Here is a 15678-nt window from a genome sequence, read left to right on the forward strand (position 1 = left end):
ACAAAATCACGTTAAAAATCAAGAAGCGACCATTTTAACGTGTTTCAGCACCATAGCTGGACGTAATCACTACACTTGCACGTGGATATCCACGCTAAATCCATCTTACGGTTGAATTCGCCTCGTTTTAGCGCGACGAAAGCAACCGGGAGGTATTCGCCTGTGACTTCACTAAATATAGTTTATCAACTGCGTCATTGCCGTCCCTGGCGTTGTCGATGGGGGCGCTGTGGCAGGAATTGCTGTTTATGGTCACGAAGAAGCCTAAGGAATGCGGAAGTGAGGCGGAAGTGAGGCGGAAATAGGCACGTAAAGGCATTCGCCTGACAGTCTGACACAATCTCATTAAACATCGAGAAACGACCATTTTAACGTGTTTCAGCACCATAGCTGCACGTAATCACTACACTTGCACGTGGATATCCACACGAAATCCACCTTACGGTTGAATTCGCCTCGTTTTAGCGCGACGAAAGCAACCGGGAGGTATTCGCCTGTGACTTCACTAAATATAGTTTATCCACTGCGTCATTGCCGTCCCTGGCGTTGTCGATGGGGGCGCTGTGGCAGGAATTGCTGTTTATAGTCACGAAGAAGCCTAAGGAATGCGGAAGTGAGGCGGAAGTGAGGCGGAAATAGGCACGCAGCAGCGCTCCCCTCATAGTGAGACAAATTCACGTTAAACATCGAGAAACGACCGTTTTAACGTGTTTCAGCACCATAGCCGGACGTAATCACTACACTTGCACGTGGATATCCACGCTACATCCATCTTACGGTTGAATTCGCCTCGTTTTAGCGCGACGAAAGCAACCGGTCTTCGCCTGTGACGTCACTGAATCCAGGCGGACAGCTGGTCGTTCCTTGCGTTGTCGATGGGGACGCTGTGGCAGGAATTTCTGTTTAGAGTCACGAAGAAGCCAAAGAGAAGGCGGAAGAGAGGCGGATGTCAGCACGCGATAGCGTTCGGCTCGTAGTCACACAAAATCACATTAAAAATCACGAAACGAACGTTCGAATCGTGTTCAAGCACCGTAGTTCGACAGCAGGAGTACACCTACACGTGGATCTGCCCACTAAACGCACCGAACTGTTTAACGTCTGCTGAGACGTTCGCGCCGGCACCGTAGTCAGCATCCAAATGCACAGCGCGCATTCCGGCGCGCTCTCCCCTGACTGCTCATTGCCAAGGATGCTGCTGCCGATGATGATGATGAAAGAGTCGTCAAGCAACAGAAGTCTTCCCAGGAAATATATTTATTTTAGAAAATAAAGTGCACAGCAATCAACACACTTTGTAAACATGTTTCACAAAATAAAGTGCACTTCAAGTAAGGCACTGTGGATGTAAAACACACAAAAATACACGCACAAATCTGTAAAAAAGAGATAAAATGAAAAGGACACCCCACTGGGCAATCACAGCAAACGTTTTAAAGAGGCAAGTCAAAAACGCAGCGAACATTTCAAATAGTTTACAAAGTTTAAAGCACAGCTTACAAAGTTTAAAGCACAGCTTACAAAGTTTAAAGCACAGCTTACAAAGTTTAAAGCACAGCTTACAAAGTTTAAAGCACAGCAAACGTTTTAAATAGCTTAAGTAGTATAAATAGCTTAAGTAGTAAAAAAAAAAAAAAAAAAAAAAAAAAAAACACGCAGCAAACCTTAGGAAATGTAGAACAATTTAAAAACGTCACAGCACACGCAGATGAAAACTATTTACAAAACTGAAGAGCAGCCAAAAGATTTGTTTGGGCTGAGGTTACGGTGTTACCTGATGCTTGGTTTTTTTTCGGCGAGCAGAAAAAGTGCACTTTGGAGGGGCTCATCGACTGCTGTCGCAATTTCTTCAGGTTTCTGGAGCGTGCAGATTTTCTTCTTCCTCGGGTCTTCCCTTTTGGTTTTTCCCCCTTCTTGGTCAAGGCGGAGGAGCTGCTGCCACTGTGGAAGGACGTCGCAGTGAGGGGGACGAGGTCCACGAAGGCGGAGCTGGTGCTGGCGATGGCACCGTCGGGTTCCGGCTGGGGCTCGGGCCGGTTAATCGGGATTGTGTCATCCAAATGAGGCCCGAGATCTTCCGGGGGGAACCAGAAGTAGACCTTGCGTGTGCCCTTAGTGTGTTTAGTCTTCTCCTTTTTCGGCTTGTATTCGTCGTCCGCCACCTCCGCTGTCTCCCCCGCCACATCCTCTGCAGTCTGCTGCGCCAGCCTCTTCTCCTTAGGCTCCAACGGATCCTCCTCCTCCTCCTCCTCCTCCTCCTCCTCCTCCTCCTCCTCCTCCTCACACTTCTTTTTTTTTGCCTCAGTGAGAGCCTTATCATCATCCTCCTCCTCCTCCTCCTCCCTTTCTTTGTCCTTCTTCTTCTTATTTTTGGCCTCAGTGAGACCCTTATCCTCATCCCTCACCTCCTCCTTCTCCCATTCTTTCTCCTCCTGCTCCATCGCCTCAGGCTCCTTTTCCATCACCTCAGGCTCCTTTTCCATCACCTCAGGCTCATTTTCCATCACCTCAGGCTCCTTTTCCATCGCCTCAGGCTCCTTTTCCATCACCTCAGGCTCCTTTTCCATCACCTCAGGCTCCTTTTCCATCACCTCAGGCTCCTTTTCCATCACCTCAGGCTCCTTTTCCATCGCCTCATCCTCCTGCTCCATCGCCTCGTACTCCATCGCCTCGTACTCCATCGCCTCGTACTCCATCGCCTTCCCATCCTTCCTCTCCTTCCTCTCTTTCCTTTCCTTCCTATCCTTCTCCTTCTTCTTCTTCTTCTTCTTCTTTTTGTATTCGTCGTCCGCCACCTCCGCTGTCTCCCCCGCCACATCCTCTGCAGTCTGCTGCGCCAGCCTCTTCTCCTTAGGCTCCAACGGATCCTCCTCCTCCTCCTCCTCCTCCTCCTCCTCCTCCTCACACTTCTTTTTTTTTGCCTCAGTGAGAGCCTTATCATCATCCTCCTCCTCCTCCTCCTCCCTTTCTTTGTCCTTCTTATTATTATTTTTGCCCTCAGTGATACCCTTATCCTCCTCCTCCTTCTCCCGTTTTCTCTTCTTCTTCTTATTTTTGGCCTCAGTGAGACCCTTATCCTCATCCCTCACCTCCTCCTTCTCCCATTCTTTCTCCTCCTGCTCCATCGCCTCAGGCTCCTTTTCCATCACCTCAGGCTCCTTTTCCATCACCTCAGGCTCCTTTTCCATCACCTCAGGCTCCTTTTCCATCACCTCAGGCTCCTTTTCCATCGCCTCATCCTCCTGCTCCATCGCCTCGTACTCCACCGCCTCGTACTCCATCGCCTCGTACTCCATCGCCTTCCCATCCTTCCTCTCCTTCCTCTCTTTCCTTTCCTTCCTATCCTTCTCCTTCTTCTTCTTCTTCTTCTTCTTTTTTTCCTTGTCCCCGTCTGAGCCATTCTCTGCCTTCTTCTTTTTTCCCTTGTCCCCGTCTGAGCCCTTCTCTGCCTTCTTCTTCTTTTTCTTTTTTTCCTTGTCCCCGTCTGAGCCCTTCTCTGCCTTCTTCTTCTTCTTCTTCTTCTTCTTTTCCTTGTCCCCGTCTGAGCCCTCCTCTGCCTTCTCCTTCTTCTTCTTCTTTTTTTCCTTGTCCCCGTCTGAGCCCTTCGCTTCCTTCTTCTCTTTTTTGTCCTTTTTCTGTGGACAAAAGCAAGGATGCAGTGAGTCCAGCGCCGCGTCGCCACAGAGGTGACCTTTGAGAGTTCTCTACCTACCGCCCGAGGGAGGAAGGGCAGCGGCATCTCACCCTCCTTCTGCGGTTCCACGAGTTTGTCGAAGATCTTGCGCATCTTCCGGTTCCACCCGACTTGTTTATGGAGTGCATAGAATTCGGCCTGCGTCTTATGGCTGTGGCACATGGAAGAGCTGATTTGCTTCTGTACAGCCTCGGGGTTCTTCTCAAAGTTCTGGAAAAGAGGCGTCGGGAAAAGAGGCGTCAACGCGCGTTACATCTGGCTGGAAGGCACGTGCACTCAGTGTAGCGGCAGCTCTTGGACCATACTCACGCAGGTGGCCAGGGCGCTCCTGAGGTCCATTAAGCTTGGCCTGAGGGAGAGGCCCATGTCCTTCCAAGCGGCGCGGAAATGCCTGACAAGGCCCGTCAAGGCACCGCTGCCATTGTTAGCCAGGAAGAAGTTGTTAGGCGGGTTGGCCTTGCGCCGCACCCGACCCCACCGTTCGAACCAAGAGAACTCTTTTGCGTTCAGGAAAATCTGTGCAGTGCCGTGCGTCCTTAGTGTCTTGTGTTCCATTACCTGTAAACAAGAGGAGCAGGATCGGTGCGCCATGGAGGCGTGGGCGCAAAAAAAAAAGAAAAAAAGTGGTGACAAGTGTCATCCAGGTATTCACGTCAATAAGGTAGCCCTCCTCCGGGTTGCCCTTGGCATTGTCCACCTCAGTGACCGTCATATTGACCAGGACACCGGAGCGGTGGCCGTAGAGGGCAGTGAGGTAGGCGGCCAGGTACCCGAAGAACTGGAAACGGAGCTTTGAGTTTTTCGGGTTTTGCTTTTCCATATTTCCTGAGAACATAGAGAGAGAGAGAGAGAGAGAGCAAGAGAGAGAGCGAGAGAGAGAGAGAGAGAGAGAGCGAGAGAGAGAGCGAGAGTTATCCAAGTGTGAGGGCCTTGGCGAGCGCAGCGGGCGTGGCGAGTGCTGTGACTTACCTAGCAGCACGGGGATCTTGGCCGCAGACAGTTGGCGGCAGGCCAGCAGGTCCTTAGTGCTCACCCGGTTGGCCATTTTGTGCCGCTTGACCTCAGTCTGGTGCTTGACCACCGGGCGGCTGATTTCCCGCAGCAGCTTCTTCATCTGCTCCTGCACCAGGGATAGGCGGTCCCTTTTCACGCGCATGAACGATGGTCGGTGTTTCCCCAGGTGCTTGATAAATTGTTGCACCTGCGTCATGAACTTCATTGCTGTCGAGATTTTCAGGTCCCTGGCATGCAACAACTCGGGGAATCTGTGGAAACAAAATTGAAAAAATAAAATACAATTCAAAACAAAATTAAAAAATAAAATACAATAAATTTAAAAACGAAAAAAACAAACAAAAACAAAAAAATCACAGTTTACATGAAGCCCGTCCTGCATGGCGGCAGCGAATCGAGCGTTTGCACGTACTTCTGTAAGTGGGGCCCATTGTCAAGGAACCGCCAGTCCCACATATTCTCCGACTGCCATCCCTTAATCATATAGGACAGGAAAAACTTGATTCGGCTCACGTGCGTGATAGCATTTTCCTTCATTTTCCTCGACCCCTTCTGCGGGAAAATATGTTTCGCATATTCCTCAATGTAGGCCTCTGTGGAGACAGGACAGAGGCGGCGTTAACGTACAGCGCCAGTGCGGTGGCACACGCGCCCGTGTAGATACTCACCGATGGACTCGGAGAATTTGAGTTTCATTGCTCGCTTTCTACTGTTCTTCCTTCCAAACAATTTTTTTGCTTTACGGTCAAGACGCTCTGCAAAGAGGGGGGGGGGGGGGGGGAACAAAAAATTAAAACAACAAAAAAATCTAAATCTAAATCTATATATATTTTTTTTTTATTTAAAAAAAAAAACAAATTTCAAGACTCTCACACACACACACACACACACACACACACACACACACACACACACACACACTCACACACACGCTCACACACACACACACACACACACACACACACACGCTCACGTTTTTCTGTCTCATTGGGGTGACCCTCATCCTAAAAGAGAAAGAAGAGCAGGGTGATGAGAAAGCATAACATGGCGCCGACAGTCCGGCTGAGCACTTTTCACTCACATCGCTGGAATCCCGCGGCCTGCCGGGATCTGTGGCCTCCCACTCATCGTGGGGCTCTTCCTCCCAATCCTCATACTCAGCCTCGTCATCCTGGGTCTTGTTGTCTGGAGCCGCCTCGCCCTGGAGCTCCTCATCATCATCAGCAGCAGCATCATCTGGGTCTTCACGCTCTTCCTGAACACCAGACTCCGACTCCCCTCCCACTGATCTCTTCAAACGAGTACGGGAGAAAATGCACAGACAGACAGGCAGGTGTCAAGGCAGACAGGCAGGTGTCAAGGCAGACAGGCGAGCGTGCAGACGTACTGGCGTACCCGAGAACGGCGCACGTCGGTCCTCGACTCCAGAAGCTCTAACTTCATCCCGGTCACAGTCGCCTTCAGCTCAGAGACTTGCTTGTCCAATGATCTTATGGTGGACAGATGGGCGGCACAGTCCAGACAACCGCTGGACGGAATGTCCACCTCCTCCTCCTCCTCCTCCTCCTCCTCCTCAGCAGCCTCATTCAGATCATTCAAATCTAGCCGGCTGGACATGGGCGGCAGGGGACTGGAAGAGCGCAGTTGTGCCAGTTGCTTTACGGCCTCATTTATTTTAAGATGCTGAATCAAGCCTCGGAGCCTGTGCGGGTCCACATCGACGTGGGAGAAAACGTGGCGCTGTAAATCAACCACCATTTTGTGGCACTCGACAACTGGACATTTGCCCCCACTTAGTTTGATCCGATTGAGTGCCAATTTGTTTAAAATACTCCTCTCATCCTTGTTATTCAATTTGTGTTGCTCACGAAGGTGCTTTGCAACAAAGTCGAGGTTTTTTTTGCAAAGAGGGCAAGTTCCCCTGGTCTTAGGCTTGGTCATTCTGCCAGAGAACAAAACAAACAAAACACGTTTGTATTTCATCAAAAGGCACATTTAGGCGGACATGAGACAAGACTAACTACAACAAGTGGTTTGGGAAACAACACAAAATACAAAAAGTGGTTTGGGATAACCTTGACTTACCTTAAAAGACGGTAAAAGACTAACAAAACACGCTAACAAGCACGGAGCTCTGACTAACGAAGACCTCGTGGTTCAGAGGGCGGGCGATGATTGTGGAAAAAAAAAAAAAAAAAAAAAAAAAAACACCCCCTTGCTACCTGCGTATATATAGGCAGATTGCTGATGTGGGAGGGGCGTCTTGCAGCGAAGCGCAACCACTCAGCAGGGGAGAGTTCAGGGCCTAGGCTTGTGAAGATGATGTTGCTCAGGGTAAAAAAAAAACGTTCGCCGACACGAATTACATTTTTAAAATACTTCACTATGACTGCGGCGAACGAAATCTCATCTTTAAGGCCCAGCGGGAAGTCTAGCTCATTTTTAAAGTTTAATAAGCGGGCGCCGACACGACTTGCATTTATAAAATACTTCACTATGACTGCGGCGAACGAAATCTCATCTTTAAGGCCCAGCGGGAAGTCTAGCTCATTTTTAAAGTTTAATAAGCGGGCGCCGACACGACTTGCATTTATAAAATACTTCACTATGACTGCGGCGAACGAAATCTCATCTTTAAGGCCCAGCGGGAAGTCTAGCTCATTTTTAAAGTTTAATAAGCGGGCGCCGACACGACTTGCATTTATAAAAAAACTTCACCATGACTGCGGCGAACGAAATCTCATCTTTAAGGCCCAGCGGGAAGTCTAGCTCATTTGTTAAGTTTAATAAGCGGGCGCCGACACGACTTGCATTTATAAAAAACTTCACCATGACTGCGGCGAACGAAATCTCATCTTTAAGGCCCAGCGGGAAGTCTAGCTCATTTTTAAAGTTTAATAAGCGGACGCCGACACTGCGTGCATTTGTAAAATACTTCACTATGACTGTGGCGAATGAAATCTCATCTTTAAGGCTCGCCGGGAGTTTATTTAAAGCTACAAATAGAAAACGCCCACACGAACATAATCTCGTGCGAAGGCTTCCAGTTTTTTCACACCTTGCGCAGCAGACCTCATTTGCATTTTGTCGGCTTTCTTTGGTCTTTGGCCGACCGAGACCCTGATAATTGCGGCTGGATAGTTTGTGTGCCTGATAATTGCGGCTGGATAGTTTGTGTGCCTGATAATTGCGGCTGGATAGTTTGTGTGCCTGATAATTTGCGGCTGGATAGTTTGTGTGTGTGTGTGTGTGTGTGGGGCGGATGATCAGTGATTAGTGACGTCACTAAATCCAGGTTGACAGCTGCTCGTCCCTGGCGTTGTCGATGGGGGCGCTGTGGCAGGAATTGATGTTTATAGTCACGAAGAAGCCTAAGGAATGCGGAAGTGAGGCGGAAGTGAGGCGGAAATAGGCACGTAAAGGGATTCGCCTGATAGTCTGACACAATCTCATTAAACATCGAGAAACGACCATTTTAACGTGTTTCAGCACCATAGCTGGACGTAAATGATACACCTCCGCGTGGACGTCCACACCAAATCCATCTTACGGTTGAATTCGCCTCGTTTTAGCGCGACGAAAGCAACCAGGAGGTATTCGCCTGTGACTTCACTAAATATAGTTTATCAACTGCGTCATTGCCGTCCCTGGCGTTGTCGATGGGGGCGCTGTGGCAGGAATTGATGTTTATAGTCACGAAGAAGCCTAAGGAATGCGGAAGCGAGGCGGAAGTGAGGCGGAAATAGGCACGTAAAGGGATTCGCCCGATAGTCTGACACAATCTCATTAAACATCGAGAAACGACCATTTTAACGTGTTTCAGCACCATAGCTGGACGTAAATGATACACCTCCGCGTGGACGTCCACACCAAATCCATCTTACGGTTGAATTCGCCTCGTTTTAGCGCGACGAAAGCAACCAGGAGGTATTCGCCTGTGACTTCACTAAATATAGTTTATCAACTGCGTCATTGCCGTCCCTGGCGTTGTCGATGGGGGCGCTGTGGCAGGAATTGATGTTTATAGTCACGAAGAAGCCTAAGGAATGCGGAAGCGAGGCGGAAGTGAGGCGGAAATAGGCACGTAAAGGGATTCGCCTGATAGTCTGACACAATCTCATTAAACATCGAGAAACGACCATTTTAACGTGTTTCAGCACCATAGCTGGACGTAAATGATACACCTCCGCGTGGACGTCCACACCAAATCCATCTTACGGTTGAATTCGCCTCGTTTTAGCGCGACGAAAGCAACCAGGAGGTATTCGCCTGTGACTTCACTAAATATAGTTTATCAACTGCGTCATTGCCGTCCCTGGCGTTGTCGATGGGGGCGCTGTGGCAGGAATTGATGTTTAGAGTCACGAAGAAGCCTAAGGAATGCGGAAGCGAGGCGGAAGTGAGGCGGAAATAGGCACGTAAAGGGATTCGCCTGATAGTCTGACACAATCTCATTAAACATCGAGAAACGACCATTTTAACGTGTTTCAGCACCATAGCTGGACGTAAATGATAAAACCTCCGCGTGGACGTCCACACCAAATCCATCTTACGGTTGAATTCGCCTCGTTTTAGCGCGACGAAAGCAACCAGGAGGTATTCGCCTGTGACTTCACTAAATATAGTTTATCAACTGCGTCATTGCCGTCCCTGGCGTTGTCGATGGGGGCGCTGTGGCAGGAATTGATGTTTATAGTCACGAAGAAGCCTAAGGAATGCGGAAGTGAGGCGGAAGTGAGGCGGAAATAGGCACGTAAAGGGATTCGCCTGATAGTCTGACACAATCTCATTAAACATCGAGAAACGACCATTTTAACGTGTTTCAGCACCATAGCTGGACGTAAATGATACACCTCCGCGTGGACGTCCACACCAAATCCATCTTACGGTTGAATTCGCCTCGTTTTAGCGCGACGAAAGCAACCAGGAGGTATTCGCCTGTGACTTCACTAAATATAGTTTATCAACTGCGTCATTGCCGTCCCTGGCATTGTCGATGGGGGCGCTGTGGCAGGAATTGCTGTTTATAGTCACGAAGAAGCCTAAGGAATGCGGAAGTGAGGCGGAAGTGAGGCGGAAATAGGCACGCAGCAGCGCTCCCCTCATAGTGAGACAAATTCACGTTAAACATCGAGAAACGACCGTTTTAACGTGTTTCAGCACCATAGCTGGACGCAATCACTACACTTGCACGTGGATGTCCACACGAAATCCATCTTACGGTTGAATTCGCCTCGTTTTAGCGGCACCCTGGATGGCAACCTGGAAGCAGGCGCCGGCCGGGTGATCACATGGAGCCTTGACAGCATCCCCCCCCTGAGGTGGGGTGGAGCTGAGGCATTTAGGCGCTTGCACGGCTGATGCAGGATCTGAAGTTTCACCCTCCTCGCTCGAAGCCCTGGCGAGCTAGCGGCCAAAATGATGTGTATCGGCCTCGTGCTTCCCCAAAGCAATTTAGGAGGCTGCTGAGGCACTTAGGAAGGTGGCAGTCGTTTGAAAATTCACACACACCTGCTGATAGCACGGCTGATGCAGGATCCGAAGTTTCAGCAACGTCGCTAGAAGTGTTGGGGAGATAGCGGCCAAAATGATGCGTAGCGTTAGCCGCAGACTGTTATAGCGCTCGTGAGGCACTTAGGAAGGTGGCAGACGTTTGAAAATTCACACACACCAGCTGATAGCACAGCTGATGCAGGATCTGAAGTTTCAGCAACGTCGCTAGAAGTGTTGGGGAGATAGCGGCCAAAATGATGCGTAGCGTTAGCCGCAGACTGTTATAGCGCTCGTGAGGCACTTAGGAAGATGGCAAGCGTTTGGAAATTCACACACAACCATCCGCTCGCACGGCTGATGCAGGATCTGAAGTTTCAGCCACCTCGATCCAAGTATTGACGAGATAGACGCCAAAATGATGATCAAGGCCAAGGTTGTCGCAACTGACACCCAATGCGTGAAAATCATTTGACCTAACGGTTTCATTGGCCTCGTTTTGGAGTTTATTAGCACCACGAAAAAGAAAAAGAAACGGAAGAGAGGCGGACTCGTGCCGGAAGTCGGCACGCAGCAGCGCTCCCCTCATAGTGAGACAAAATCACGTTAAAAATCAAGAAACGACCATTTTAACGTGTTTAAGCAACCATGGCTGGACGTAATCACTACACTTGCACGTGGATATCCACGCGAAATCCATCTTACGGTTGAATTCGCCTCGTTGTGGAGTTGGAAAGCGCGACAAATAAACCCGGAAGAAGGGCGGAAATAGGCACGCAGCAGCGTTCACCTCACAGTGAGACAAATTCACGTTAAACATCGAGAAACGACCATTTTAACGTGTTTCAGCACCATAGCTGGACGTAATCACTACACTTGCACGTGGATATCCACGCTAAATCCATTTTACGGTTGAATTCGCCTCGTTTTAGCGCGACGAAAGCAACCAATCTTCGCCTGTGACGTCACTAAATCCAGGCGGACAGCTGCTCGTCCCTGGCGTTGTCGATGGGGGCGCTGTGGCAGGAATAGCTGTTTATAGTCACGAAGAAGCCTAAGGAATGCGGAAGTGAGGCGGAAGTGAGGCGGAAATAGGCACGCAGCAGCGCTCCCCTCATAGTGAGACAAATTCACGTTAAACATCGAGAAACGACCGTTTTAACGTGTTTCAGCACCATAGCTGGACGCAATCACTACACTTGCACGTGGATGTCCACACGAAATCCATCTTACGGTTGAATTCGCCTCGTTTTAGCGCGACGAAAGCAACCAGGAGGTATTCGCCTGTGACGTCACTAAATATAGTTTATCAACTGCGTCATTGCCGTCCCTGGCCTTGTCGCAAGAGGGCGCTGTTGCAAGAACGCATTGGCATCGCGAAATCACATTAAAAATCACGACACGAACGTTCTAAACGTGTTTAAGCGCCAAAATTCGACGGGAGGAGCGCACTGACACGTTAATCTGCGCACTAAATGCACCTCACGGTTTAATTCGCCTCGCTTTGGAGTGTTTTAGAGGCACCGAGGCAACCTGGAAGCAGGCGCCGGCCGGGTGATCACATGGAGCCTTTGACAGCATCCCCCCCTGAGGTGGGGTGGAGCTGCGGCACTTAGAAAGGAGGCAGACGTTTGAAAATGCACACACATCATCTTATGGCAAGGCTGATGCAGGATCTGAAGTTTCAGCAACCTCGCTCAAAGACTTGGCGAGCTAGCGGCTGAAACGATGTGTAGCATTAGCCGCAGACTGTTATAGAGCTCCTGAGGCACTTAGGAAGGTGGCAGACGTTTGAAAATTCACACACATCATCTTATGGCAAGGCTGATGCAGGATCTGAAGTTTCACCCTCCTCGCTCGAAGCCCTGGCGAGCTAGCGGCCAAAATGATGTGTATCGGCCTCGTGCTTGCCCAAAGCCATTTAGGAGGCTGCTGAGGCACTTAGGAAGGTGGCAGACGTTTGGAAATTCACACACATCAGCTGATGGCACGGCTGATGCAGGATCTGAAGTTTCACCCTCCTCGCTCGAAGCCTTGGCGAGCTAGCGGCCAAAATGACGTGTAGCATTAGCCGCAGACAGTTGTAGAGCTCCTTTGGCACTCGGGAAGGTGGCAGACGTTTGAAAATTCACACAGATCAGCTGATGGCACGGCCGATGCAGGATCTGAAGTTTCACCCTCCTCGCTCGAAGCCTTGGCGAGCTAGCGGCCAAAATGACGTGTAGCATTAGCCGCAGACAGTTGTAGAGCTCCTTTGGCACTCGGGAAGGTGGCAGACGTTTGGAAATTCACACAGATCAGCTGATGGCACGGCCGATGCAGGATCTGAAGTTTCACCCTCCAGGGGTGCCCTAAAATGTGAATAAGTATCCCGAATACTTGCTCCTGGTAGATTTTCGTGACAGACTCCAAAAATTAACAAAGTGTCCCAAAATGTGATAAAGTGCCCCTTCTGGACCTCCGGAGGTCAGGCAAAGCACCTTGCACAAAGTCCCAGCAGTGTCCGACTATGTGCCCCAAAATGTGAGAAAGTGCCCCTTTCGGATCTCAGGATCGGGTAAATTGTACAAGTGTTTGATTCCTCCGGGGTGCCCTAAAATGTGAATAAGTATCCCGTAAACTTGCTCCTGGTAGATTTTCGTGATAGACTCCAAAAATTAACAAAGTGTCCCAAAATGTGATAAAGTGCCCCTTCTGGACCTCCGGAGGTCAGGCAAAGCACCTTGCACAAAGTCCCAGCAGTGTCCGACTATGTGCCCCAAAATGTGAAAAAGTGCCCCTTTCGGATCTCAGGATCGGGTAAATTGTACAAGTGTTTGATTCCTCCGGGGTGCCCTAAAATGTGAATAAGTATCCCGAAAACTTGCTCCTGGTAGATTTTCGTGATAGACTCCAAAAATTAACAAAGTGTCCCAAAATGTGATAAAGTGCCCCTTCTCGACCTCCGGAGGTCAGGCAAGGCACCTTTCACAAAGTCCCAGCAGTGTCCGACTATGTGCCCCAAAATGTGAAAAAGTGCCCCTTTCGGATCTCAGGATCGGGTAAATTGTACAAGTGTTTGATTCCTCCGGGGTGCCCTAAAATGTGAATAAGTATCCCGAATACTTGCTCCTGGTAGATTTTCGTGACAGACTCCAAAAATTAACAAAGTGTCCCAAAATGTGAAAAAGTGCCCCTTCTGGACCTCCGGAGGTCAGGCAAGGCACCTTGCACAGTCCCAGCAAAGTCCGACTATGTGCCCCAAAATGTGAAAAAGTGCCCCTTTCGGATCTCAGGATCGGGGAAATTGTACAAGTGTTTGATTCCTCCGGGGTGCCCTAAAATGTGAATAAGTATCCCGAAAACTTGCTCCTGGTAGATTTTCGTGATAGACTCCAAAAATTAACAAAGTGTCCCAAAATGTGATAAAGTGCCCCTTCTGGACCTCCGGAGGTCAGGCAAGGCACCTTGCACAAAGTCCCAGCAGTGTCCGACTATGTGCCCCAAAATGTGAAAAAGTGCCCCTTTCGGATCTCAGGATCGGGGAAATTGTACAAGTGTTTGATTCCTCCAGGGGTGCCCTAAAATGTGAAAAAGTATCCCGAAAACTTGCTCCTGGTAGATTTTCGTGACAGACTCCAAAAATTAACAAAGTCCCAAAATGTGAAAAAGTGCCCCTTTTGGATCTCCGGAGGGCACGCAGAGCATCTTGCACCAAGTCCCAGCAATGTCTGACTATGTGCCCCAAAATGTGAAAAAGTGCCCCTTTCGGATCTCAGGAGGTCACCCAGATCGGGGAAATTGTACAAGTATTTGATTCCTCTCGGGGTGCCCTAAAATGTGAAAAAGTATCCCAAAAACTTGCTCCTGGTAGATTTTCGTGACAGACTCCAAAAATTAACAAAGTCCCAAAATGTGAAAAAGTGCCCCTTATGGATCTCCGGAGGGCACGCAGAGCATCTTGCACCAAGTCCCAGCAATGTCTGACTATGTGCCCCAAAATGTGAAAAAGTGCCCCTTTCGGATCTCAGGATCGGGGAAATTGTACAAGTGTTTGATTCCTCCAGGGGTGCCCTAAAATGTGAAAAAGTATCCCGAAAACTTGCTCCTGGTAGATTTTCGTGACAGACTCCAAAAATTAACAAAGTCCCAAAATGTGAAAAAGTGCCCCTTATGGATCTCCGGAGGGCACGCAGAGCATCTTGCACCAAGTCCCAGCAATGTCTGACTATGTGCCCCAAAATGTGAAAAAGTGCCCCTTTCGGATCTCAGGAGGTCACCCAGATCGGGGAAATTGTACAAGTGTTTGATTCCTCCAGGGGTGCCCTAAAATGTGAAAAAGTATCCCGAAAACTTGCTCCTGGTAGATTCTCGGGACAGACCCCAAAAATTAACAAAGCCCCAAAATGTGGAAAAAGTGCCCCTTATGGATCTCCGGAGGGCACGCAGAGCATCTTGCACCAAGTCCCAGCAATGTCTGACTATGTGCCCCAAAATGTGAAAAAGTGCCCCTTTCGGATCTCAGGAGGTCACCCAGATCGGGGAAATTGTACAAGTCTTTGATTCCTCCAGGGGTGCCCTAAAATGTGAAAAAGTATCCCGAAAACTTGCTCCTGGTAGATTTTCGTGACAGACCCCCAAAATTAAAAAAAAAGTCCCAAAATGTGAAAAAGTGCCCCTTCTGGACATCCGGAGGGCACGCAGAGCATCTTGCACCAAGTCCCAGCAAAGTCCGACAAAGTGTCCCAAAATGTGAAATAGTACCCCCTTAGGGACACTCCAGAGGTCAGGAAAAGCATCTCGCACCAAGTCCCAGCAAAGTCCGACAAAGTTTCCCAAAGTGTGAAAAAGTGCCCCTTGTGGACCTCCAGAGGTCAGGAAAAGCATCTCGCACCAAGTCCCACAAAGTGTCCCAAAATGTGAAAAAGTGCCCCCTTAGGGACCTCCAGAGGTCAGGAAAAGCATCTCGCACCAAGTCCGACAAAGTGTCCCAAAGTGTGAAAAAGTGCCCCATGTGGACCTCCAGAGGTCAGGAAAAGCATCTCGCACCAAGTCCCACAAAGTGTCCCAAAGTGTGGAAAAAGTGCCCCTTGTGGACCTCCAGAGGTCAGGAAAAGCATCTCTCAGCAAGTCCCAAAGTGTGAAAAAGTGCCCCTTGTGGACCTCCAGAGGTCAGGCGGAGCATCTCGCACCAAGTCCCAGAAAAGGCTCCGGCAGGGGGTATCCCGAAATGTCTCCAGCACTGCCCCCAAAGTGTGGCCCCGAACGGTGGGGAAGTGCCCCGACAGGAGCCGCCCTACCGGGGCGTGGTCTGCAGCGGTCTCTAGCGTCCAAAGGCGGGTACTGCAGTTTCCAAGTGCCCCTAGGTGCCCCGTGCCCCGAAATGCAAGTGCCCCGAGGTGACCCCAGGTGTCCCCAATTCAAATGTGGGCACCTGGGGGCACTTTGCCCCGAAAGGGATTTGCAAAGTAATACGGAAAGTGACCAAAGTACGCCGAAAG

The 15678-nt window shown here is 49.6% G+C and overlaps 1 protein-coding gene and 1 long non-coding RNA gene across 3 annotated transcripts; both read right to left on the minus strand.

The window, feature by feature from the left end:
- Positions 1-1239: 1239 nt before the first annotated feature.
- On the minus strand, positions 1240-6904 carry LOC133473215 (golgin subfamily A member 6-like protein 6). 2 transcript variants are annotated; one of them, XM_061764767.1, is made up of 11 exons: positions 6794-6904; positions 6104-6650; positions 5790-5999; positions 5682-5712; positions 5377-5463; positions 5121-5301; positions 4664-4959; positions 4347-4519; positions 4004-4252; positions 3713-3904; positions 1240-3635 (listed from the first exon to the last, which is right to left on the minus strand). In XM_061764767.1, the coding sequence occupies exons 2-11, from the start codon at positions 6647-6649 to the stop codon at positions 1716-1718; spliced, it is 3885 nt and encodes a 1294-aa protein (XP_061620751.1). In that variant the 5' UTR covers position 6650; positions 6794-6904; the 3' UTR covers positions 1240-1715. The 2 variants fall into 2 exon arrangements, with proteins under 2 accessions (XP_061620751.1, XP_061620753.1); XM_061764769.1 differs by lacking the exon at positions 6794-6904 and having other exon boundaries at positions 6096-6227.
- Positions 6905-14560: 7656 nt separating this feature from the next.
- On the minus strand, positions 14561-15672 carry LOC133473214 (uncharacterized). Its single transcript, XR_009786998.1, has 2 exons — positions 15276-15672; positions 14561-15197 (listed from the first exon to the last, which is right to left on the minus strand). It is a non-coding gene; the product is annotated as an uncharacterized LOC133473214 (long non-coding RNA).
- Between the last annotated feature and the right edge of the window lie 6 nt (positions 15673-15678).

Source organism: Phyllopteryx taeniolatus, unplaced genomic scaffold (genome assembly GCF_024500385.1).
Source record: "Phyllopteryx taeniolatus isolate TA_2022b unplaced genomic scaffold, UOR_Ptae_1.2 contig_222, whole genome shotgun sequence".
NCBI classification, from domain to species: domain Eukaryota; kingdom Metazoa; phylum Chordata; class Actinopteri; order Syngnathiformes; family Syngnathidae; genus Phyllopteryx; species Phyllopteryx taeniolatus.